This window comes from Triturus cristatus, chromosome 6 (assembly GCF_964204655.1).
Source record: "Triturus cristatus chromosome 6, aTriCri1.1, whole genome shotgun sequence".
NCBI lineage: Eukaryota > Metazoa > Chordata > Amphibia > Caudata > Salamandridae > Triturus > Triturus cristatus.
This window is the reverse complement of record NC_140589.1, coordinates 892,812,025-892,837,171: the sequence shown is the minus strand read 5'-3', so window position 1 is coordinate 892,837,171 and position 25,147 is coordinate 892,812,025. Positions and strand designations below refer to the sequence as shown.

At 44.0% G+C, this 25,147-nt stretch overlaps 1 protein-coding gene across 3 annotated transcripts in view; it reads left to right on the top strand.

Moving 5' to 3' along the window:
- TIAM2 (TIAM Rac1 associated GEF 2) overlaps positions 1–25,147 on the top strand; it is a 336,144-nt gene that overhangs the window by 112,321 nt on the left and 198,676 nt on the right. For all 3 annotated transcript variants that reach the window (XM_085611533.1, XM_085611535.1, XM_085611534.1), the window contains exons 10-12: positions 20,966–21,130; positions 22,580–22,684; positions 24,505–24,583. In XM_085611533.1, the coding sequence (XP_085467659.1) occupies positions 20,966–21,130; positions 22,580–22,684; positions 24,505–24,583 (349 nt within the window). The remainder of the gene's footprint in view (positions 1–20,965; positions 21,131–22,579; positions 22,685–24,504; positions 24,584–25,147) is intronic.

Here is a 25,147-nt window from a genome sequence, read left to right as displayed (position 1 = left end):
CTGTGACTATGAAGAGCTGTGCATGTCTGTTGAAGGATGCAAATAACTAGAATGATTACTAGAAATAAATACATATATTGGAAATAGATATAGCTGCTTCTTGGTGTTTATACTCGAAAGCCTCCTTTGTACTATAATGTTAAAATAAGAAACTCATTCTTTGAACATGGTGGAATTGCAAGTGATGCAAATAAAGTAATTGCTCCTCAAAATGCTCTTTAAGAATGTGTTCTCTGATCAAGAGCTTTGAAGAGACCACTTGACTCCCAGACTCAGACTCACTGGCAGCACAGCATTTGTTTCAAATGTGCTAAATCACCAGAACCGAATAACTGACTATTTATATTGGATTTGAAGGGGATTGGATGTCACAAATATCTGGCATCTAGAACCCTTCAAGATTTCCTTTTAACTGTGAAATGTCTTGGAGCTGAGAAAGGCGCCCAAACCTCTGCGTTTCAGTGTTGTGTCCTTTAAAAGCACTCCTGCCTTCTGCCACCCGCATTTATGTGAATTACGCGGTTCACTGCGGGTCTCAGCTTCCTATAGATGGAGGTTTCATCTCGATCACAAGTGTTCTCTTGGGTACTTCATTGCACTAACGTCATGATGAGACCTATAGAAATAGGTCAAATGAGACAGTATGGGCAGCTTCATAAAAATTATGAGGTAAAAAAAGCAAACGGGAAAGAAAAGAGGTAGGAGATTTTTTTTAAAAAGTGCAGGGAAGTATACACAGCTCGAAAGAAAAGCAAGAACATTAACATTTTGAATTGGGGGCTAAAAAGCAAAGGGGGGAAAAGCGAGCAAATCGGGATATGGAAATTATAGAGGAAAAATAGTAATCTTTTAAAACCAGAAATTTTTGGGAAAACCCGTTTAAAATAAATGGTGGAGCACAAGACAAAGTCATAAAATATAACTGAGAACGTAATGCAACAGATAATTCAAACTATGTTTTTATATCCAACTAAAGTCCAGCCCTCACTTTTGCTGCCAAATGATATTGTTTACGCACAAGTTTAATTTTTAACAAGTGTTTGAGCTTTTTTCGGGACACCTGTAGCAACAGTTACCACAAGATGTGATGTAAGCTACATGTTGCTGCGTGAAGGATGACAGTATGTCTTTTTAAGACATTTCATTTTTATTTTGTCTGGGAATTTGTTAAAACTGATGAAAAAGCATTAGCAAAGCTAACATGTTTGCCTTGGTATAGAGTCTGCACAGAGAGGCGCACTGCGTGCAGGCATGCACAGGGTGCAATTACAAGCTGCCATGTGCACGGACAAACATACATGCACCAATGCCTGCATCCCTTAAAGCACACAGGCACCCGTGCACACAGGCATCCATGCAGATAGGACTTTATAAAATACGCCAAAATTAAGGCCATCAAATGGCTGGCTCCCTGCCACCAGGGACACCCATGGCATGTTCCAGACCTGGATTTTCCTTTTCAAATATGTTTTTTTAGGTGTTTTAATACTATTGGTATAAATGATGTGAAGAAGGAATCCTACTCCTAAAATTGAGTAAGTTGTTAAAGGATAGCCTAGCCATGGGAAATAGTGTCCGTGAGGATATGGTGTTATCGGTTCATCTTATCCAACAGACGTACAGCCATTCATACACACAAACACACAATACAGGCTTCAATGAGCACAGACTAACAGCGATATATACCTTGGTAAGCAAGTGTCACAGGCTGATGTTTATTGGGAGAGCACAGCGTACTGTGTAGCGGGGCCTAGCATACTGTACAGGGAGTGATGTTCAGCTGGCGGTACACAGTGATGTGTAGCGGGAGTAGAGGGTGATGTAGGCCATCAACATTAGATAACACTGAAACCTAAGTAGTCAAGGTAGCAATAAGCTGTATTTTTTTTATAATGGCTGGTTGAGAACATGATCACTTTATGACATTAAACGTAGTACAAGCGAAAAAGTTGGTTTTAGTTAAAAATGGTGTGCAGTTTTAACCAGTGCTTTTCATGTTCTCATTTTCCTGTATTAAGGCGTAGATTATAAAAATGAGAGTATAAATTAAAATGATGCGAACTTCACAAGCTGCTGACTCAAGTCATGCATGCTTGTGCCCCAGAATTCCCTGCAAATACTTGGTATCCACATTGGCTCTGGCACTGGCACTCTTGTAACTGGATGACATCCATACCGTATATTGTACCGAACGGATACTAAGAAATTCACGGTGCTAAGATTGTCAACTTGGCTTTGTTTTTGTGTTTTTTTAAATGCCTTATTGTGATTTTGAAAGCTTCAAGCCCGCAAACGAGAGGTGTTTTTTAATGTCACTAAATAATTACATATTCTAGACTTTGACATTCAATTGTAACAGGTGGTTAATAAAATGACTACATTCTGCAGGCCACAGGTTCTTAGTAAGGTTGACTCAGCCATCCAGCTTTCCAAGGTCGATTAAACCAATATCATTGAGTTCTGTAATGGTTAAACCTAATTAAAAATATGATTTTATTTGGATGGATTCTTAGTGCAGACCCAGAAACGAAAATGCATTTGGTTGCTTTTATCTGCTTATGGGAGTGTGACAGCACGCTTGCCCAGTGTTCGTTACAAAAGGCCTGTTTTGAGCCGTTTGTGTGACTGCAGGTAACTGTTGCATTGTGTGTGTTTGTTTTCGCAAAGACCTAGATTGGGGGCATCCCATTTTAGGCATATTGCATACAACCATAGTCATCTGTGTGCAACTAGAGGCGACTGAAGAATATTTGGGCACTAGCATTATATTCATGAAGCCTCGGCTAGTCTAATATTTCTGTATCTAAATGGTTTTTAACGTAATCATTTTCACGACCGTTGCGAATTAAAAAGGTTGCTTTTAAAAAAAAAGATATTGTGAAAATAAAATTGCTGTGCACTGAATGGTCTGTTTAGATGATTTTATGCATTCTGTTGTACTTTTTTCTCTCATTCGAATGCGGCAGAACTCAAATGCTGATTGCATGCAGACTACCTTTTTTGTTTTTCTGTTTACATTTTTTTTAACAGTTTATATGTAGCTAACAAAAGATCAGAGTCTTGTGACTAGGTTTGAAATCTGCCAAACTTTTGAAATAACATTTTTCTCACCCGAGGGCCGCCTTCCGTTTCACGGTATGTTACAGACATGTTTTTGTGCTGCAGTCAGTTTTTGAGGGAATGGCCGGAAATTAGCTACTTCTAAAGAGTGTAGCCTTTTGTTTTTTAGGCATAAATACAAGTTTGAAGTGGTTAGGTATTAAGAAAGGACAGCTTTGTCTGAACATCTCCTTCAAAGGGACAGCACAGTGGGTCTGTGACTCCCTCAACAAATAAACATCTAAACAGCAGAGCGACACTCGCGTCATTTCACTATAATCATTACTGTGGCAGAAATGACATCATTAACCCCTTACCCCCATGCACCATGTCATCTCAGGAAGTATGGTCATATGGCTTTTGAAGCTGATAACGCCCTTGTTGTCTGTCTTGTTTTAACAATCTTAGTTGAAACTCCTCGAGGGTGCAGCATGACAACAACCCCTTATGCACTGAAAACTAGCGACAGAAACTGAAGATGTGAACTTTTCAAAGATCAGAAGCGAGATGGGTTATATCGAACTGGCTGAGAAGCAGTCGACAGTGCTCCAACAAGCAATGTGATGGGAGTTATGTCAACAACCAGCCATAGAGAATTGATGTCCCTGGGAAGCAGATTCTATGGCTAAACCTCTTGATGTACACGTGTGTAGGATAGAGTAGGTATGCTGTATGCATCATACAGGCCAGATAGACATGTGGCAGATCTTTAAAAAGCATCATTATCCAAGGGCGCTTTAACATTCAGAATGCTATGGAAAAGCCACAGGCATGGGTGCGTTTGAGTGACAGTATGAGAGGTGCCACACCTTTGCAACAGCAGCAACAATCACTCACGCTGTGAATAACCACACGTAAAGCTGTTAAAAGATCTGGCTCTTCTCCATGATAGATTCCATGCCTGGTTTGCCCCTCCAGGCCTTTCCATACCATCCCCATACCGCCATCAATGACGTGTTCCAACCGAGCTTCCATGACCTCATGAGCGATATAGATTTGCATGTAATGAGGATAGATTTCTAGAGATAGAGCCGTCAGCAGTGGATAATGGCTGACCCGCCATGAAGTCAGTATTTGGCCTCTAGCTAATTTTGGAACCGAGGGATCAGGTTTAATTTCTCTTTGCCTCAAATTTTAAATAGCTGTAAAACAGTGTAACTATGATGTACAGTGTAAAAAACAATTAACCGTACTCTGTCATTCCCTCAATTTGTTTCAATTCTAAAACCCAATGGCACCTCACGTTTGAGATACACCTGCTGTAATACAAATGTTTGCCATCAAATGCTCCACTGCTCCTCGGTTCTAAGGTCGTCTATATACAATGCCGAAAAAAGAAAATTTGACTCCTGTGGAAGAGTCTCTTGCATTTTTTAGAGTTAAACTCCTGGCTGCGCCTCCGTAATCAATGCTTGAAAGCAGTTCCTTGTATTAATCCTCCTTTCTGTAAAGACATAATGTCTTGTGGTACTTCTTTTCATACAGCTGACATATCTTGTCTCTCGGTGACTCTTTCTCCTAGAGGCATAACTAACCTGAAGTATGCTACCTTCCCATAGCGAATTAATGAACTGACGGTTTAACATGTAAAAAGTATATAGATAGCATAGTTCCCCTCTCTGATATATTAGACCAGAAGTCTTTGCATCATCTGGATTGTCTCTGTACTCTCGTGGTGTATTTGGAGATGTGACCTCAGTACAGGCACAAGCCTCTAGAATACGCTCCTGCACTAAGTAGATGGTGCTTATGCATGGGGCATTGCTCCAGTCTGGTCGACTAAATAGGGAGTCTCATTACAGACAACTGAATCTGCTGTCGCAACATCTAGACGCCAGTGCAATGAGTATGTCAATCTATAACAGTTATCAAGCTGAAAATCAATTGTTTCTTCCTATTTCTGTACTTAGCTTACCTCCCTCCAAGCACTCTTAATATCAGTTTGGAAATGTGCACTGGCTTTTCGCAAATGAAAAAAGGATACATTACTGTGACTAAGTACCAGAACCCAAGAACACTATGGTCTATAGATTGTATATTCATGAGGTGTTCTTTGATCATCTCCCTGCTTCTAATCTCCTTGTTTGGTATAGTCCGTCTGCTGCAGGTGTATGGGTCAGCTTCAGAGAGGCTTCCCTCCCTTCTGAGGTCCTCTATATTGACACTAACAATGGATGGCCCTCTAGCTGATCTTTGTTCTTTGTTGCAGCCCCCTGGTCACTTAACACCACCGCTGAGCTCCAGTCAACTCAGTTTTTGTCTCTTCCTGAGATCTAGTCAGTTCCTAGCCCAGTAGTTCATCGCCCAAGGACCTGCATTTTGGCTTCTATGTTTGTCTACGAGCCTTTTGTGTGCAAATACAAGTAGATCACATGAATCTCTCTCCTTTGTCTAAATCCAGTGTTGCTTAGCATCTTTTGTGAGGACACAATTTAATCATTTTTCACTTCCTTGTATGTGTCTTCAGGAAATCCATTGTAGTCCCTGATAAAATATAAAATATTTCCTAGCACATAAAGAGTCAGTCCTTACCATGTCAGATCAGAGAGGATATGAAGGAAGCCATTGCTGTTCTTGAAACATGAGCACTCATCAGTGCTACTAAGTGTTCTGAAAATGTGAGAAATTCTGAGTCAGCAATCTTAGATGCTGTTTGTGAAGAAATGCTTGAAGTAGAAAGTAGTGTGATAGGTGAAAGGCCGTGCATGTGGACTTCAAGTGATTTATTAATCAGTGACTTTTTTGCAATTTTTGCTTGTGAAAATACTTTGATTTGGGTTCTAAACTGAAGGGAAGAGGTATAATACTACCCCTTCACTCTGGAGCATAGTTCAAGTACAGACCAGCTCGATCATAATTTCCTGCAACCTGACCCAACAGGTGAGGCTCGTTTCCTCAGTCTTTCTTAAAGGGTGGGGATTAGCAGGTTCTGTTTCCAGCTTTGCACTGTCATCATCTAGAGCACCCACTGCACAGAACTCTTTTGTAAACAGTTATGTACAAGCTACTTTTCGATATTTCAATTCTAATAAAGTAGCTTTCTTCTCGGAATCCTAGGCTTGGAAGAGCGGTTTTCACCCTGAAATCAAGGTTCAAAATAAGGAATGGTCACATTCCCCATTTAAAGACTAATGTCCTTGAAAAGTAAGATAGCTTCACATTTTGCACTTGAAATAGATATTTATTTTTATTGTTACCATTTTTATATAGCGTGGACAAGATTGTCGATGGGTTACGGAAGTCTTTACCTGATATAAGATAAACTATAAGGCTAGAGAGAGAAATACAAATATGTTCCATGTTGAGATGCAGCTGTAAAGTGAGAATGAGCTTGGTAGTAATAGTGTGCCTGTAAATATACAGCAGGTTATTTGTATCAGGGAATAAAAGAGGTGCGCAATAGCTATAGCATAGCCAAAGGGTAAGACGTATCAGAAATAAAACCAAATTATTAGTTGAAATGTGAAAAAGGTCCTTGCAGAAATTCAGTTGCATGTTTACACTGAGGTTGAGATGCACATAATTTTGTGGTGCTAAGGGTGTGATGTAGGTGAAAATACAGGGTGGGCGTGTTAAGGACAACCTATAAGAAGGGGAGGTTTAGGATAAGGAAATATATATTATTAGAACATTGGAATGTTGGGAGCTCCATTGAAGACAATGGAGTGCTCCATGCTTTTACGGGCAGGTAAAGGCCCGCAAAGCAACATTCCAATGTTGTTTTCCAAGACCTCTCGGAGCCCAAGGGAATTTATCTCCTCGAACTCTGAGAGGCCTTTGTTTTATTTGTTGGAACATTCTGCCCTCTAGTGGCAGAATGTTCTAACAGCCTTTAGCCCTTCATAGCTGTGCTATACCGGCTATTAAAGTCCCGCTCCCTTGTTAAAGTCCCTCACCTTCGGCTCTGGCCTTTAACTCTGGAGCGGGCCTTTAATAGCCGGTATAGCCCGCTACGGCGAGCTATAAGGCTATAATACGTATGCTGTGAAAAGGCGAAAGATGCAGATCTGAACAAATGGAACAGCCTGCTGTCAGGTAAGAGTAGTAGAGATATTGATAAGCCTTGTAAAATTTTGAAATGCAGAACTGAACAATTGAAAGAAGGTCAATTTCATTAATTTTCCTTTCAAAAGTAAACAAATTAACCCATTGTTGATTATTTCCTACTACTCCCTTTTCTTGGGATAGAAGTCAAATTCTCAGTTACTGGTAACTTTCCAATTTCTGACTACTGAGCATGCAGTTTACTCACTGTAGCAGAAGTTACCTGATCCACAGGCCAGCTGCTGTTGCTGTGTTTACACGGTGCTTGTTTTGTTTGTGTCATCATTCATTTTCATATTTACCTGGCATCGACCAGTGCTTTCTGTCGTTATACACAGTCTTCAAATCAAAGACGAGACTCCTTGTGGTGTCGTTTCTTTCTAATCTTACAGATTGCTGAAGTAACACCATTTTGCTGTCACTGCTCACCCCGCCATCACAGCCTTTAATATGAGTCGCATTGCAACAAGTGACATCACTAGATCTCCACCATCAGGAGCTCAGTGGAGTTAGCTATCGTACTGTTGTTGGCTCCACAATATCTGTAGCTAATATTACTGAGAAGCTCTACTGCCAGTGTGAGTACGCAGCCTGGATGCAGTACTGCTGAGGATATCTCTGTGCCTAATTGGCTGAGATATTAAGCGGTGGGCAGAGATTGGCAAGGGCGGATGCATGGAAAAAATAGAAATGCAATCTACATGCTTTCAAACAACCTCTATGGTGAATTCGGGCAACAGCGTGTTAAAATAGAGGCTGATAGTAGGCACAAAACCACATATTAAAACTAGCAAAAGCTGAGGGCATATTTGCTTAGAAAGGATTGGAAGTTATATTGATTGAATCATTGGGGTATCAAAGCAGTCCACTGGGTGCCACAAAGCCTCCTAGGGGTAGCTATGCACCCATTATCAGCTCTTAGCAACCATTGCTACTTGAATAGATGCCCCTGGGGTGTCCCTTGATTGGTGGCCAGCCTAGTAACTTCTGTTGTGATTTGAAATCTCAAGCTGCAGACTGCTGTGTTGTAGGGAAATTCAATCTCAGTCAATGCTTGCACTGCATTCAGTCTCCCAGTCTAGGACTACCTGCATGTTATCAAGTCTCAGGCCACCGGCTCGCTGCATCACGTGCAACTGGTGAAGTTAGTGGCAGGCTATTTTATTGTGTCTTTTCTATGTTAGTTTGTTGAGTGCAACCCGGGCCTGTTCGGGCATAGAGGCAGAGTGCGTAGTTGCACAAGCCTCAAGTACTCTGTACATCATGAAAGAAAGCAACCTCACACTGCATAGGAGCAGGCAAGAGTCCGTGGCTTACAGAGGAACAGATCGATCACCAGTCTGATTCATAAACGCTCTTTAGTTTTTTATAGCGTAAACTGGACCCGAAGGTATCGGAGCGCTTTACACGAGCACCACTTATTTCTGTACTTCTGCATTGGACTCAACAAAGAGAAGGCGCGCTGCACAATAGAGTAGTGTTACATCACAAGTATGAGCAGGAAGGAACAGGAGGGCGCGTGAGGCCGGGGACAAGAGATGTTCGAGTGAAGTCGGAGGGATGCTTTTGAGTCCAGGCCACAGGGAGGGTTTTTGAAGTGGCTTGAAGAGATAACTCTCCAGTACCTTCCAGAACTGCAGGATTTGAACTGAGGCGGTACTCCATATTGAGAGCCCTCTAACCTGATTCTTCCCTGGCTCTGATTTAGCTGTTGATGAAGGTGTTTCCCAAATCTCTGACTGTTTGAAGCTGTAGAATGGTAGTGCACAGAAGCTGCTGTTCTTTGTTATGAAATACAGACACATACCAGACCAGCTCCAGTCACCGCAAGGCTCTATGGAGTTCACACAATTTCATCATACAGGAGACTCCCTACAGGAATGTATGATAACATGGCAGGAGTAAATCCAGCTGAAATCGAGCAGTAGGCTCCAGAATGTAAAAACGATTGGCTGGACTCCAAGCAGGTAGAGCCATAGTAGATACAGAGTGCCTTTTGTGTCCTCATGTCTCAATGGTGGTGCTTGTGTCCTAGTGATGAAACGAAAAGTGCACATCATGGGGAAAATCAAATAAATAAATAAATGAAAATGCCATCAAGTTTAATTTACATGTGTATCCAAGTATGTTTGTGTAGCTGTCAGTAAGCGTATTTGGACTTGTGGAAGTCAATTTATAGAGGAAAAAGCCAACCTACCTGCTGTCAGCTGAACAACCGGAGATGTCAGGAAGGTCCCATCATGGCATGGCAGCTTTTGAAACCTATCAATTTTTCGGGTTCCCCATGCAACAAGTCTGATTTCCCAGGCAGGATGGTTGTAATGCGTGCTTTTCATTAGATCAGGCGAAACTACTGAGGTTTGCACCAGCTGGATCACGGAAGGGTATTGGGGAGGGGAATGGTCGGAATGTCTTTCTTCATATCTCAATTCACAACTGTAGGTTTGCACTTTGATCCCAGGAAGTGATAAATGTGTAGTGAGGTGCTCAGTACAGTGTGAACGCGAAGACCATTGATGTAAAAAAGGTTATCCCTGTCACCTCTTATCGACTTAGTGTGCATGATGGAAATCAGTGAGCCGTACTCTGGACACAGCTGATACTGTTTCTGGTGTAATGTGTGATAGCTGCATCCGATTAGATAAAATTTATATCGGATTGTGCTTAAGAATCCTTGGTTTGGGAAGTATTTTGTTTTTTAAATTCTAGGGTTTTGCTTTGGGGAAACAAGATCTGAAACGTACATTCTCCGCCTCCCATATTTCACCTATAGGGAAATGTCAAAGTAATTGATGCGAGCGCAGTTGGAGACATCCCCTAACATAAGTTGGTCTGGCAAGGTCTGTAAGTAATCACTGGTTCTCCAGCATTCCATCTTGAGGGTTCATCGTTGCTAGGATAAAGGGATGTCGGTGAGTTCGCCTGGCATGGTTGCCAGGAGTGTGCTGCATCGCTCATTCTTTACGGGTTGCTAGTCTACAAAGGCGTAGGCCTTTCCCCGCAAGCTTGCTTTGTATAGGAAAAGATTAGTCTAAAACCAGCTGTCATTACTGAGGGATATTTGTTATTGGAGTGCTCTGGTAGGCGCGAGGTCTGCGGTTGGCGTGCCTCGTGCGGATAATCATGTTGACACTGCTTCCAAATGTGGCGGTGCAGTGGCTAAAACCATAGTACTCTTCCTCTCCGTGGAATGCTTGTGTTCTTGTTGCTGTCACATCTAAGTGCTGTTTGCACATTGAGCCTCTGCTCTGGTGGGAGTTGCTTTGGGCAGGTCAGAGCCTGGTGCAGAGTATGAAGGGATCATTGACAGAGAATTAGAATTGATATTATCTTTGATCAGCCACTGGGAGTGCTAAGGTAGACTTTCTGCTCAAACATTTCTATTGGCATACAAACAAAACACTCTTGCACTCGCTACTCCTGTGCATCATTCAACAAAATTGGGCCGTGTTCTTGAAATGATCTTCCCCACTCGGAAGGTTATTGTTGATCAGTCACTATAAATGAGAGCCGGACCTTTCTGCTCAAAAGTCTTTGCATGCATGTTACAGAAGTGTGAACCTCCATGTGTGGTAATTCCACGTGGATAAAATATTTTTTCTGTCAAATATTGTGATTACAAAGTAATGCATGTAGATCTACCTAACTACCCCTCCCAGAGTAGGTTCCACCACTGTGAGCTTGTATGTTGGTGATTTGTTATCCTTTACTAGCCATTACAAAAACACAATGTGTTGGAAAACGAGGCAGTATCTGTGAGGCCTGCACAAATAACATGCCTACAGTTGGGAACCAAACACCCCATTGTAGCGCTTGACTCTCAGAGGGTAGCGTTGCAGAGCAGTCTAACGCTTACTCAAGGGAGGTGGTGTGGGCTAGTAATCACCATTTACAAGTACGCAGAAATAACACTGAATAATTGATTGTCCAGTCTGTACTTTGCTTTATAAAAGTAAGAGTACATTTATTAAACACACACACTACTCAATACTGTGCACCAATTTACAAATATACATAAGCTGTTGTCATTACTTTGTGACATTGCATAACATTTCCACCCCTCCCGCAGGGGGGGGGGGTTGGGTTGGGGGTTCTAGTACCACCACTCCCATGTATGCACATCATCTTGCCACTTAATGCAGTGGGTTGAACGAAACCTGGACCAAGGGTCTTGCCCACTGGCACCATCCCAGTGGCGACTCACCCATTATCTCAACAAGCATTTATAACAGGTACACCTGCCCTGGTGACCAATAACCCTGACTGAGCATCTCATACTGACCATACAGTATCCACATCTACATCTTAGTGGCGAACAGTCTGGGTTGTTCTTCACCTAACGCAGTAGCAAGGATACATGTTTGGGCATCACTTAGAATGACAGTACTCATCATAGATGATAACACTTGTAATGCATTGCAATAAAAGCCCCTAAAAGGTATCACAGTTAAAATCACAGGATTAAGCAGATACAGCCAGACACCCTAGCAGGATTGTCCAGCAACATAACCCCACTTTGCTTATGACTTCACCTTACCCAGGTACTTCACATTATACATTTGACCTTCAATCCCTCAAAAAGAAATAACTTTGGTCAATGCACTTCTCGTGCAATTGCACCTCTTCACCTCCAGGGGATGCCCTTCTCCAGACATCCCCAGCTCAGCCCTCCAGCCCGTGGTGCAGTCCCCTGAGCACCCCCAGCTGTAGAACAAAATTTTCAGCCCCAGGATGCTTTGACTGAGCCCATGAGGGGTTATTTCTTTGGAGTCCCCAGAGACTTAGGGGGGGACTTTTCTTTTCGTAATGGGGGATACTGCGTTGGTCCTGCAGCTACCCCAGCACCTATGCACTCATTTGGCAGTGACCCCCTCCTCCTGGGGTCACCACACGCAGAAGACGATCCACTTTTCCTTGCAGGCCGTGTCTGGGCCTGCATGACATTATGGGGCGATTCGCTCCGGCCTGTGCATATTATAGCAGCGGCTCCCCCGCTGCTCCGGGGTGAGCCGCTGCGCGCTGTTGGCAGCCTCTCGCCGCGTCCAGACCTCGGTGGAGGGCCCGGTCCCACCCGGACCCCCAGGTGCGTAATGGCAGCTCGGGGAGCCCACCCCCGGCTGCTCCGGCTGTTCTTCAGGGGCCTGGTCCCAACTGGCCCAGTGCACCACCTCATGCCCAAGTATTGGAGAGCCACCTGTGGAGCCTGCCCCCGGTGGCTCCTGCCGGCTCCCCGCCCGCACCCTCGTGTGCGGCCGCGGGAGCCGGAGTGCCCGTTTCGGTCTGCCCGCTCCGGCGAGCAGACATGGAGGCGGCCTCTTCTGCGGCGCATCTTCGGGGAAGTGCGCCGCCACTCCCCCACCTTCCCGCTGCTGTGAGGGAGTGCGGCGGCACTCCCCCCTCCTCCTCCACCACACGAGGGCCCAGAGTTGGGGATCCTGGGCCATCTTCACAGGGAGCGCAACGGCGCTCCCTGACTTGGCTTTCTCGCGTCGGGCCCGGAGTTGGGATCCCAGGGCCCCAAAAACATCTTTGCGTTGGGGCGCAGCGGCGCTCCCTACCCTCATGCCCAGGGTGGGCTCCTTGCACCCCGTTTGGGCCCCTTCACGGGGAGCGTGATGGCGCTCCCCAACTTGGCTTCGTGTGGGGGCAACACCCAGGACCTGACCCACCCCGAGGGCCCATTCAAGACTGGCGGCGGAGCCCCACGTGCTTCTTTGTCGGTCAGGCCACAGGTCAAAGGTCACCTACCTTCTGGGGGGCATATCTCAGCCCCCAGGGGACCGATCTTCACAATTTTCGCCTCTTCTTGCTCCTGGTGGCGCTCCCCAGCCACTGGGAGCACTTACTTTCACCCTCCTGTTCTCAGGGAAGGTGAATTCATCAGGGCACGGTCTTCAATGGCTCCCTGCGCCAGTCTTTTGCCTGGCTCTTCTCTTGGGCCTCTCTTCTTCTTGCACAGAGGCCCCGGCTTCTGCTCACTGGTCCTGGTCTCCCCTTGTGGCGCAAGTCAGGGTCCTGGGCCTGTCTGGAGGTTCTTCCTTCCTACTGCCCATGGCGCATGGCTCCAGCACCTGTCTTCCTCAGCCGACCACACCCCAGAGAGAGCTCCTCTTCCTGTGCAAGCTATTTTTAAAAGAATTTGGAGGGGCTGGCAGGAAGTCTCTGCTTGCCCTATCAAGCAGCGACACATCACCTCTCTGCCCTCTCCTTCCTGCCCAGGCCTCTGGGTTAGTTCAAAATGGCGTCATCCAGGGGTCTCATGCCACATGATCTCTGAAATGCCCCTTCCCCCCTGGCTGCCTTCTCTCCAGAGCAGCTTGGTGCCTGGCACCAGATGACCTCTGTTGATGGATAACCGGGTAGCTCCAACCAGCTTCTCTTCGTGGAGAGGAGACCTTCACCCTTGGAATGCTTGCCATGAAGGACTAGGCCTCTGATGCCTCTGTTTGGGTAGGAAGGTCATTAATCCAGCCTGGTAGGGTCACACCCAGCCAGGCTCCGGTTATGAGCTGACTGAGAGGAATATGACATTTCTGGATGACCCAAAAGCAGTACATATATGGTTTTGAATTCAGCAGAATACTTCTTCCCACCTAAGTTACATTGGACTTTAGTGCGTGTCTGGAATTTGTAGGCCCTAGGGAAGTGAAACTATCCCATGTGATCCCCATATGAGAAAAATGGAGTGGTCCTTCAGTGAAAACAGTAAAGCACACTGATTTTGCCTTACATGTTTCTTCCCATTGTATAAAGCGTATTCCATGACACCACCCACCTCTGCATGATTCCTGCCACACCATTCAATCTGTACTTGCCCCTGGGCTGCGCATGCCAAGAATCTCCCCTGTGCAGCCCCTACACCTGTGCACACGCATGTACACACGTGTCTGCATGTAACCAGCCCAGTGCCCCTTACTCCGGCTGCAGCGCAGCGGCCTACTCTCACCAGGGAGACACCAGTAAAATCCACATGCAGTCTCTTTCATCATGAGTTCACTGTGGGTGAGTCCCAACTTATGAGTCTCTCCCAAAGTAAAAGCTCCACAATTAGGTGTTCAAAAAACTAAAAATCCGGGCAGCTCAGATGGTCAGAACCACCTTCTAACACAATGTAATTCATGGTAATAGTCTGGTAGAAACATAAAGCTGTGCACTCCAGTGTAGTTATCCATGAATAAAATAAAATGACATTCCCGCTAGTTTGCATTGTCTACAGGACCAACTTTTCCTGATTTTCCGAGAAAGTGTATGATTCGGCTATTTACAGATCCTTCACAAACTTACACAGTGCAGTATACCGGTATGTTGTGAATTAGAGGGTAGGGCACCACAAATGTTTTGCTATGTTACTCTATTTTAAGATATGTTTTGTTTGCCTAGAGCACACCTGTCACTAGCTTGGCACTGTTTTACACTTACTGTAATTACAGGTGGATCTTTATGCTTGGTTGGAGAACTGTGTGGCTGTAGCATAACCTTTGTGGGTTAAGTTGGGTCAGGTCGTGCCACGTGATCTGGTCATGTAATGCGAACCTGACACTGCCGGCATTCATGCCAGTGTTTATAGAGGCATGTGAGTAGCATATGGAATGCTTCATCCAGCATTTATCCTGCATACCTGATGGAAGAGTAATTGTATGGTAGGTAGGTTTTTCCATTTTGGATAGATTGGTAGTGAAACCCAAGAGAGGAAGCTAATGCCACAGTATATGGGTCTGTTGGGTTTAGACGACAAGCGATGGAGTCACTACTCAAGAAAATTTGGTGACGCCATAAGACACCTCAGTAGATGGTCTATTGCTTCATCCAAAGCTGTGAAAGTGCACTCCAGGAAAATCCTGATACCATAAGAAAATGTATTAAGAGTGTCTGTGGGGTTCATCCACACATATTTGAAAGCACAGCCCAAGGTAATCCAGAGACACCACAAGGCCCCTCACTAGAGCGTTCACCGTTTCATCTAGACGTGGGTGAAAAACAAAACCCAAGTTACTTTAGACACTGATTCTGCTGACCACCAGCTCATAGAGATTTTATAAATAATATCTCCTCAAAGCGAGTTACCAACCTGCATATATAATCCTTACCGCCGTATTTCTTAGGCAGCCCGATTGGCAGTGGATGTAGTTCCTCACCACAACTCTCCACGCAGAGTTGCCGGTTATGCAAAGTAAACAATTAGGCAGGATATGTTGATTAGGGAAAGTGCCTGGCTGAAAATCACAAGACAGTAGCTGCACTAATGAACACAAGAGGGGCCTGGCCTCGGCTGCTGGATGGGAGAGGGTGAAGAAGGTTATAGGCAAGTGGGGGAATCCTGCAAGAAAGAAAGATGAATGGCCAGACAATGGATGTTGTAAGGATTAAGGTTCCACTGTCCTCGGACAGAAAAGAAAAGTGGTCAGTTACTCCGGACTTGTGCTCTCACTAAGGTACTCACGATGCAGCCTTGCCCCTCAAAGTGGTCATTTAATACTTCAGTGACTTGGAAACCTTAAAATGGGGGAGACCCTGCCTCAGAAAGGACCTCCTTTATTGTTTTTTCATATATCAAAGTGATTGCTAAGGTCTCTGGCAATATTCTGCCTTTTGATGGAGTTTTCTGCCTCAAGCGATTGCCAGTGGTTAGACTGTTTGCAAGCATTCCTCTCATCACCTTTTTGTGTGTTTGATGTAACCCCCTAAGTGGCCACGGGTAAGTTCATAAGTGAGTCCTGTGCTCAGTTTGCCACTGGAACCAAGCTGCATCCACCTGAAGAAGCCTAACTGGACCAGAACTGGTCTTGGATTGCTTGTGTTTAAATCTAGAGATGACCTGGCATGGCAGTTTGGGCTGGACTGTTCGTACTGGAGCAGGACCAAGGCTGGTTTGCATATGGCTGTGTCTAATATGAACTGGCATAGTGGGTAAACAAGTGATGGGTTGATATGCTACCCCGAGAGATTGCCAGTGGTCAACTATTTGCAAACATTCCTCCCATCACCTTTTGTGTGTGTTGAAGCTCTCTTAACCATGACCAGACTGCACCAAATAGATACATTCTATTTGGTTATGGCCATAACTTAGTTATGCTCAGTTTAGTGTGTCGCGAACAAAGTCTTACTTTGTGTGATTTTAATAGCAGAAGGTTGACATTTGTATGGTTTTAGATGGCGCTACAGTATATTTGCCTGGATTTCTTTTTAAAGAGTTCTTTCACTGTTTGCCCTATTGGACCAGAACATCCTTCGGCACCCTTAATACATGAAATGCTGTATGACAGATTATTTTCTGCAGAGAAGGAGTCAAGTATCCTAGACTGGTGGAGTTGCGCTGAATAGCAGGAGCTCCCATGTGGTACACAACTTATGAACGCATTGGATACCGGTTAGCTCTGCATCTGCTGGAACTTCGCCGTTGTCAGTAGAGTTGCAGTGGCACACCTGGTCTGGTCTTGGCAGATTGCGATACTAGGATATGTAGGCAATGACAAAAGCAGGTCCTACCAGTTGGGAATTGTTATGCATGTCCTTCGTCTGGAAATGATAAGCTCCCTCCCTCCATCCTCCACTGACAAACAAGCCAATCATTCACTCATCTACTTTCATGAGCAGTGACATGCCAGTTTTTCGGTTTCTTAGCAAGTTTCATATTCAGCTTATTAACGGGCGGCAATGTTGTAAACAGAAGGTAACTTCAATAAATTAATTTCAGTCTTTACACTATTTTGGGGGGGGAATGATGTTCATTTAGGTTTTTGCCTTGAAATTGAGGAGTATGAGAGTTCCCATGGGGAGTGCATATTTTTCGGTGTCTCCTACCCACCCCTCTCACAAAGACGACCTTCACAAACACATCTTTGCCAAGTTACCATCCAGCTGCTTAGAAACAGCTGTTCTATGCACTGCGAAAGCACTTGCAGTTGGTGTCCAGACCTCTACAAACAGTATTGCCGTTTGCCCGGATGCTGCATGCTTCTAACTTCCTTTTCCAGTGATTCATGCTGTTGTCACACACAACCAGGGAATTGAGCTGGATGAAAAAACTGAGGGGGGTCTCTCAAAGGGGCGTGGTCAATGTAATTAAGGGCGTGGCTTAAAAACACCTAAGCTAAATATTTGTGCTTAACATAGTGTGCCGCCAGAATTGTTTTTTTCAGTTTCTGCCATTGCATCCAGATATATAATACAAGTAACATACTTGCAACAAGTCAGGACTATTGGCTTTGTCAATGGTTGTTAGTTGCATAAGATAAATAAGCAGCAACTATGGCTTGCATATAATATTGAAAAGGCTTCCACTTCCCTGGTGACCACGACAATGTTGCTGCTCCTGAGTTTCAAAAAGTGAAGTGAAATCCAGAGAGAAAATGACTAACGGATTTCCCTTCCCCACAACCCTCACCTGGAATGACGTCATGCCGTAACTTCTCCACTAGTGAGAAGCGCATAGTGTGAGCACGCGCACAGGATGTGCTTGCTGGCACTGCAGTCCGGGGGAAAAACGGACCGCCTGTTCCAGGGCACAAAACAGTGCCAGACAGAGCCCCGTATCGAGCCACCCTTTTAAAAAGCTGCCGGTGCTCTGCACCCATGAGACCCGGCCCACTTAAAGCCCTGCAAACATCTCTAAAAATGTGGCAATTGTAGACCAGATACGGCGTATCTGTTTAAACTCGTTTGGGGGAGTGTTGGTGCATGGTAATCCTCAACCTCTCTGAAGAAAGGAAAATGAGAAGCCTGGAAACAAAACGGAACATTTTTAAATAAATCTGCCTGGCGACGCTGGAGTTTAGAGAGACAGAGGTGCTACACTGCATACAGTCCATAAACCGTTCGCTGTAACGTGCAACTGGTCAGCAGCCCTGGCGCCCGCGGCTGGAAAAAACAGTGCAGTGCGGGCTGCCCTGGCGGACTGGGGCAGCGGTGAGGGGAATATTGCTATGTCAGTCAAGGCGGGCATGACGAGCGCGCGCCTCCCAGCGGCCGCGGTACAGAAGGAACGTTTGGAAGACGCAGAGGCCAAGAAAGGGAAGTGGAAATATGGAAATGAGCAGGTTGCATGAGGTCCCGGCCTTTGAATAGACGGTGAGGCTAGCCGCAAATGTAAAGCAAAACGAAGATTTCTGCGTTTCCAGAGGCTTTGTTGGTAAACCTGGAAACTCATACGATGATAATACTGCAACGCTTTATATATACTTGGTGCGTCACGTCATGTGGAAAGAATATTGCTCTTGGTGCTAGAGCTGGCGGCATCGGCACGGCGGGACGAGCCGCCCCCGCAAAAGCGGACAGGTTACAGCACTACTTGTGTAAACGAAAAAAAACCCAGAGGATAATTACAGGCCTGTTCATCCAAATGCATCCACTGAGTTAAACATGCCGGGATGCATTAAAGTTTCTATCCGCAAAATGCATTTGTATTTTCCAGTCTTCTGAGTATTTCAATGGGCTGCCTGTCTGTGTCCTGCTCTATTTCAATTTTTCTTCCCCTCACTCATATTGTCTACCTTTGTTTTTTTCTCCGACGTGGTGCTTTTTTTCCTCTTTTTTTCTCTCACGCTCTTTGTCTTTCTCTGTTGCCCTTTATTCAGAATATGTATCTATCAATCCATTCATCAAATTACTCCAACAGATGGGCTTTCAAAATAACAAAAATATATTTCCACCTCAATTTTTCGGTTGCACCTTCCTCAGGTTGTATGATCTTCTACAAGACTTGTTGTGTTCTTTTGGATCCAGATTTCTACCCTGGGTGAATTGAATGTAATTTTCTTATTGTATATGAAAAATAGGTATAGCATGATTGTTGGCCGGCCACAACCTGAACAGTATGTTGTGCTAGCCACTCAGGAACATTGTCACTGCGGTCACGACTATGGCGTCTGGTTAGATCCCCCACGCGTATTCGATGTCTGATCATCCAAGTCTTGGTGTGCCAGAGGTAAGGGAAGGAAGGTCACATGAAGCAGTGCTTTAAATGGGAAAAAAATAGTACAGGTACTCATTTAAATGGGGTGAGTGGACGGGGCTAGGAGCGGGACTAAGAGCAAGACATACTGTTACTTATTGACTTCAGTACTAGTTGCAGCACAACACACGAGAAATGCGTTTCTATAAACAAACCAGGTTAACTCCTAACGAAAGCCAAACGCGGTGGTGTTTTAACATTTCCTTGTTTTATAATATTTGAAGTTTCCATACTGTTATTTGGTGTTGGTTGGCACAATACTATATATTCTCGAGTATACACACGCGCGCACACACACACACAACACACACACAACACACACACACTTCCTTTAATATACCTCCAGAGAGTCTCTAATCTCCCCTCTTTCACTTTTTTCCTCACACAAAACCGCCCACAGACAAACATAAGCAGTCACTCAAGCAAAAGAATCAGGAAAATTTAAAGCCATTTTAACCTCGTTACCTTCTTTGGGTTTCTTAATTGCGCCGTCACTTGGCTGCCTCAATCCTGTGTTTGCAACACAGCAGGATGGTGAGCACCGGACGTTATGCAAATGAGCCCACGCTGAATAGTTCAGCGGGGGCTCAGCTCACCAGTCACTGCTACAGAAGTGCCTTGGTTGTCAGACAGGTCACCAGCACTAACAGCCAAGGCGCCTACCGTTTATGAGTACCGGTACTCTCCTTGGCAGCAGAGAAGTGCCGGTACTCAGAGTGGTAAAAATAAGAAGTGCCGGTACTCAGTACCTGTGAGTACCGGCCCATTTAAAGCACTGACATGAAGGGTACTCTTCCTGTACAAAATGCTATGCCTAGGCACACTTCAAAGCTTCTCCTACTTTGTATGTGTGCTGCACAGTGCAGCACACATGCAAAGTTGGAAAATAAAGGAGAAATTAAAACATTTCTCCTTTTAACGCCAGCTTTATAGCAGCGTTACTTTCTGGTGCTAATCCATGTCTACTAATGCTTGTAGATAGGGTTTAGTGTCCAAGCATGTGTGGTTGCATGAGAACGCCCATGTACCACCCATGTAACGTCCCCTTGGCACAATGTAATGCAATGCAGCGTTTTGAGCTCCTTTGCATTACTTTTCCATACAAACCAACACTAAAACCAATTTGCATTGGTTTGTTAATCCCCAAATAGTTTTAACGCCTGGTTAGTGTATCAAAAGTAACGCTAAGCCAACGCTAAACCTTTCTGAAACTGGGCCAAAGAGTGAAAAGCTGCAAAAAAGTTAAATCGTTGTGCGGCAGACTTTCTGCCTCTATGTTATCGACAGTCTTAAGTCAAAGACGGTGAGTCCTATTTGAATGTAATTGTCATATGGCGCCCTCTGCTGCCGTACGGATGGTTTAACAGTCAGTTATCCACATATGAGTGCTGCAATACGAACAGAACAAGTGCAAACATCTGAGACGTTTTATAACATTTTCTATGGCTGTGTTAAACTCTGCAACATTGTCAGACCTTGTTTTAAACGCATTTGTAGCGTTCCAAACAACATTAAAAAAATATGCTGTTCTTTTGTACCCTGAAAATGAGCTTTATGTGTTACCCTTTTTTTGTCAAATTCAGTTAAAAGCATCCAAAAGTAACTACATTGCTTGTTGATCAGGGCTATCTTAATGGCAGTCACTTCATGATCAATATCTTAATTTCCAGCTGCCACTGTTACCAATAAGGACAGGCGCGTACCTATAAAAACGCCTTCGACTGAAAGAGGCTACCTGTGAGGAAAGCTGCTAGGGTGTTGATGTTTTTGGCACATATATATGAGCTGCTCACCTTTGGTTGCACAAAAGACTGTAGAAATAATTTTTAAAAAGCCTTTACTAGATGAATGTGTTCTGTATTTTTCACGCAGCACGTTGAAGATTTGGTGAACATCTTCGCTCCGGCTCCAGAGGCGGCTCAGAAAGACAGCACCTGGGAAATCCCACATTATGTCCACTTCTACGATGGCCAGGGAGTTACAGCTCACATCAGCCCAGAGCACAGAGTTGATGACGTTTTGTTTATGGCATGCCAGGTACAGAAGAGTATATGCATTGCGTTGAATTAAGTTGACACTAGATCAGAAGAGTGTTTTATATTATACTAAAACGAAGGCCATCGTTGTGAGCTCTATAAAGTCCCTGTAATTACCTATTTGAGAGGAAACAGTGTTTCTGCTTTGCTTGGAATTACAAGTGATGGATGCAGTACTAAATTCCTGGTATATTTTCCGACATTTTGAGAACTAGATTCAGGTAACATTTCTGGGTGGAAAAACACCCAAATGTGGAGAATTATCCCAGGATTTATGTGCTGTATTCCAGATTCTCGTAGTAATTCCCCATTTATCAAGTGACTCTCGAAATCAAACTAGTAATCCTGCGGGTTTCTTGACTCCCAAAATCTTTGATATCTGTTTTGTTGATAATTTTGGGAGCAGGAATATTGATGCGGAATTCCCATATGACTCACAAAGGAACCCTTAAAGGCAGTACCAGTAGGCAGCACAAACACAATGCTTTGGAAAACAATATTTAACTGGGCACCAGCAGTGCTTATTAGAGCTGGTGGGTGCAGGAGGGCGCCACCAGCACTCATTTTTCAAGACTGACATGTATTTCTCCTCATCAGACTTTTATCCAGAGCAAGGGAGAGAAAAACACAAAGAGGGAAAGTAGGAGGAAGAGAAAGAAGCACAAATGTGACACAGAAAGAAGACAGGGAATACATGAACCAGAATGAGTGAAGTAAAGGAGCAGGGAGTGTCTAGTGAGGGGCGAAAGAGGCATGAGTTGAAATCAAGGCAACGCAGCTTTGGTATTTAGCTCCCTGCCATTTAATAGCACCGGCTGCGGGCTTATGAGTAAAACTTTGGCCCCAGAACTTATTCTTGTACATATTAAGCCCTGGTACATGAGGCAAAAGACAAGATGGGTGTACCCTCTCTGGTTTAAGACACACAGTGGAGAATAAAATTGTAATCCACGCATCACTCTACGGGAGACCTGCCCAGCCGATAATACGGTGATATTATGATATTTAAAGTTTCTGGGTGAAATGAAACCACCAAATACCGCCACCGCCCGTTTGCAGTTACTTAATTAGCTTCAGTTGTGATTGCCTCATTGAATCTTTATTTCTATACTGTAATTTGCACGTCATTTTCCTTTTTGGCTTTTGAAAGTTATTTTGGACTCTCAGAAGCAGTGCTTTGGGGTACATAAGATTGTCACCTGTGTCTTTTTGAGATTAATTTCCTTGATTCGATTTGAGTCATTCGATCCTTGTACCCTGTCATTAAATGCACCACTTTTCCTTGTATTTTTAAACTATGTTTCCATTGGATTCCATATGTGGTAGAGGTATGCACAATACATTCTAAGAACTACAGCAAGACAGGCACGGCACAGGAATGTGGAATAGACAGGAAAACATTGCGTTTTATGAAATGTTTGAGTTGAAACCATGCTGTCTGATCCCACAGGCCCGAGAGCTGGAACCCAGCCAACACTGTCTCCATCTCAGAAGAACTGTGGACGAGAGGCTGACGTACAGCATCCCTTCTCCAGAAGAACGCCTACAGGAGCAGGCAAGTAGTAATAGCCGCTCTCTTTTTTAAATTTGGTTTAATCTTAAAATGTTACATTCTATACCAATTTACAGTTATTGGGCCTAATTAATTCTTGCAGAAAACATAGAAAGATTGATTTATTCATGTCGATTATGGAAAAAGTATACTCAATATTAGTTTACTCAACTCTTCCCTTACCACCTTATAGGGACGCAAATGTAATATGGTACTGGGGCATGCACATGCGGTAAATTGGGCACGAAATGGAACAATACAAAACACGCTAGCACTACTGCCCCAAAAATATTCCACGCATGCACAATATAACGGAAAGGTTTCATACGATTGATATATTCTTCTCGTGAGATGTAGCCGGTTTTCGTGAAATAACTCAACAGCTGGAGCAGAATGTAACGTTTCTGAAATAAAAGCAATGCTAGAACATCTCCAGAGAGGAAGTAGCTTTCCAAAGGATGACAAGCTTTCAGGGTACCCCTGCCGTGACACAGTGTGACTGTGAAGAGCTAGGTTGTCATTGGTTTGGACAGAAGTTGATCAGCTGGCATGTACACGTTAAGAGACCCTTGACCTACTTGAGTGCATGGTGTCCGTTTTTATTTTTTTGCTGAAAATAAATGATTTTAATCTGAGTTTGGGGGTGCAGCTGCAGCACCTTTGATAGCTGATGTTTTAAGACGGAAAAATCTAACTTCTGGGCAGCTGCAGCTTGTTCAGCAGATGGTTTTGGTTGTTTGAGGCAAAGGAGGTCTCATAGTTTTAGTGCTGTCTTTTGCTGTTGCTGTTTTTTATTGGTTTGGTTCAGTTTGGCTGTGGATAGAGGTTGGGGGGCTCTTAATGTGATAAAGCTTTGAAGGGAAGTTATGGTATCAAGTTCATGAATCCTTTCAGGTGACCTTCATGGCTGTGGAATTCCGGACCACATGAGGGAGTTGACATAGGGGGACCTGGTGTAGTTAAGGCGAAAGCTGAGGGTAATTCCACTTATACCAGCCAATCTTCTGGGAGGAGATAAAAGGCTATGTTAGAACTTGTGTTATTAAAGTAATTTTAAATATATTTTTGGGCTGAATTAACGTCCACAAGCCAGCTTCCTGTTGCTGGAACTTGCAACAGCTGCTCTTTTATTTCATGCCTGGCAGGGAAGCATGAACTCGTTTTAGATGCTCATTCGTTTGTAGAGTTTGTTTGAGATATCTGTAGGAATTCTTAGCAGCGGAGAATGGTGCGTTGCACCTTAGAGAAGACTGACGAATCATTCAGCAGATAGGCCAGAAATGACCCAAGAGCTTGCAAGGATCAGTTAGAGAAGGCTTCTATCCCTTACACTCTTGTTTCCGAGGGTTCTCAACTGAACCATCAGTTCCGTCTCATACCATTCTTTGTCTTGTTCGAGTATGTTTTCGGTCTTGCAAACCAGGCCAAGATAACCTTTACATTTTAGGATTTGGTTTTAGGTAAATGATCAATAATCACTGGTTAGCAGATGAGTATCAAAGATTGTGAAGTTGCAGGTGTTACCATGATTGGGATCATACCAAGTGAAACCTCACTGGGTTTGAAGCTAAACTTACTCACTATTTATTCAAACAGTGACTCTATGTTTCTGTAACTTTCATTATTGGAGCTTTCTGAAGATCTCTTGCCTGCGTTGCCCTTTCATTAATGCAGTTTTTTGTCTCTTCTATTCGCTGGCTACATTCAAGCGTGGGTTCTTGCTTTACTTTGAAAATCTGTTTCAATATGGCCATCTGTTCTAGTGATACCTGCAGCCAGAACATAGTGGACTCTGTCATATAACCATTTGTTCTCTCTCACAGATCTTTGATGAAATAGAAATATTTCCTTTACATGTGAATCACATCCTCCTCACGAAGACAGGAAGCGCTGCTGATTTCGGTAAGTTAAATGAATGTCCTTCGTGCCGTTCCCAACCTTTAATCAAAACATGCAGAGAAGCTCATCCTATCATATTCTGTGAGCAAGGGTAGGTGGGAACCACATGCAGTGTTTCTCCCCAACCCGGTTTTCTATTTAACTGCTTGTTTTTGCACTCTGTTTTGCTCCCTTCAATCTTATGTTATGTTATTCTATGCTGTTTTATGTAATTCTGTTATCTTATGATCTTATGAACATTTGTATAGAATATTTCCACCATTCCACATGTGGGTGTCTGTTGAGATTGTGGTATTCTCATTGACCAGTTTTAAGGTGGTTTGTGGATGTAGTGCTTGGTTATGTTAGGTATTGTTTTGTTATGAAATCTGTAGTGCTAGCTAGGTAGAGGTGGCTCATATGGGACAATAAGTGGATAGGTACTTTCATGGATTTCTGTTGCAGGATGTATGTGGATACATGTGCCACATGAGTTTGCCAGTTGTTTCTTTCATCAGGGTGCAAGATTGTTGATTGCTCATGCTACGGCTACCCTTCAATGAAGAGATTCCATTACCTGCTACACTA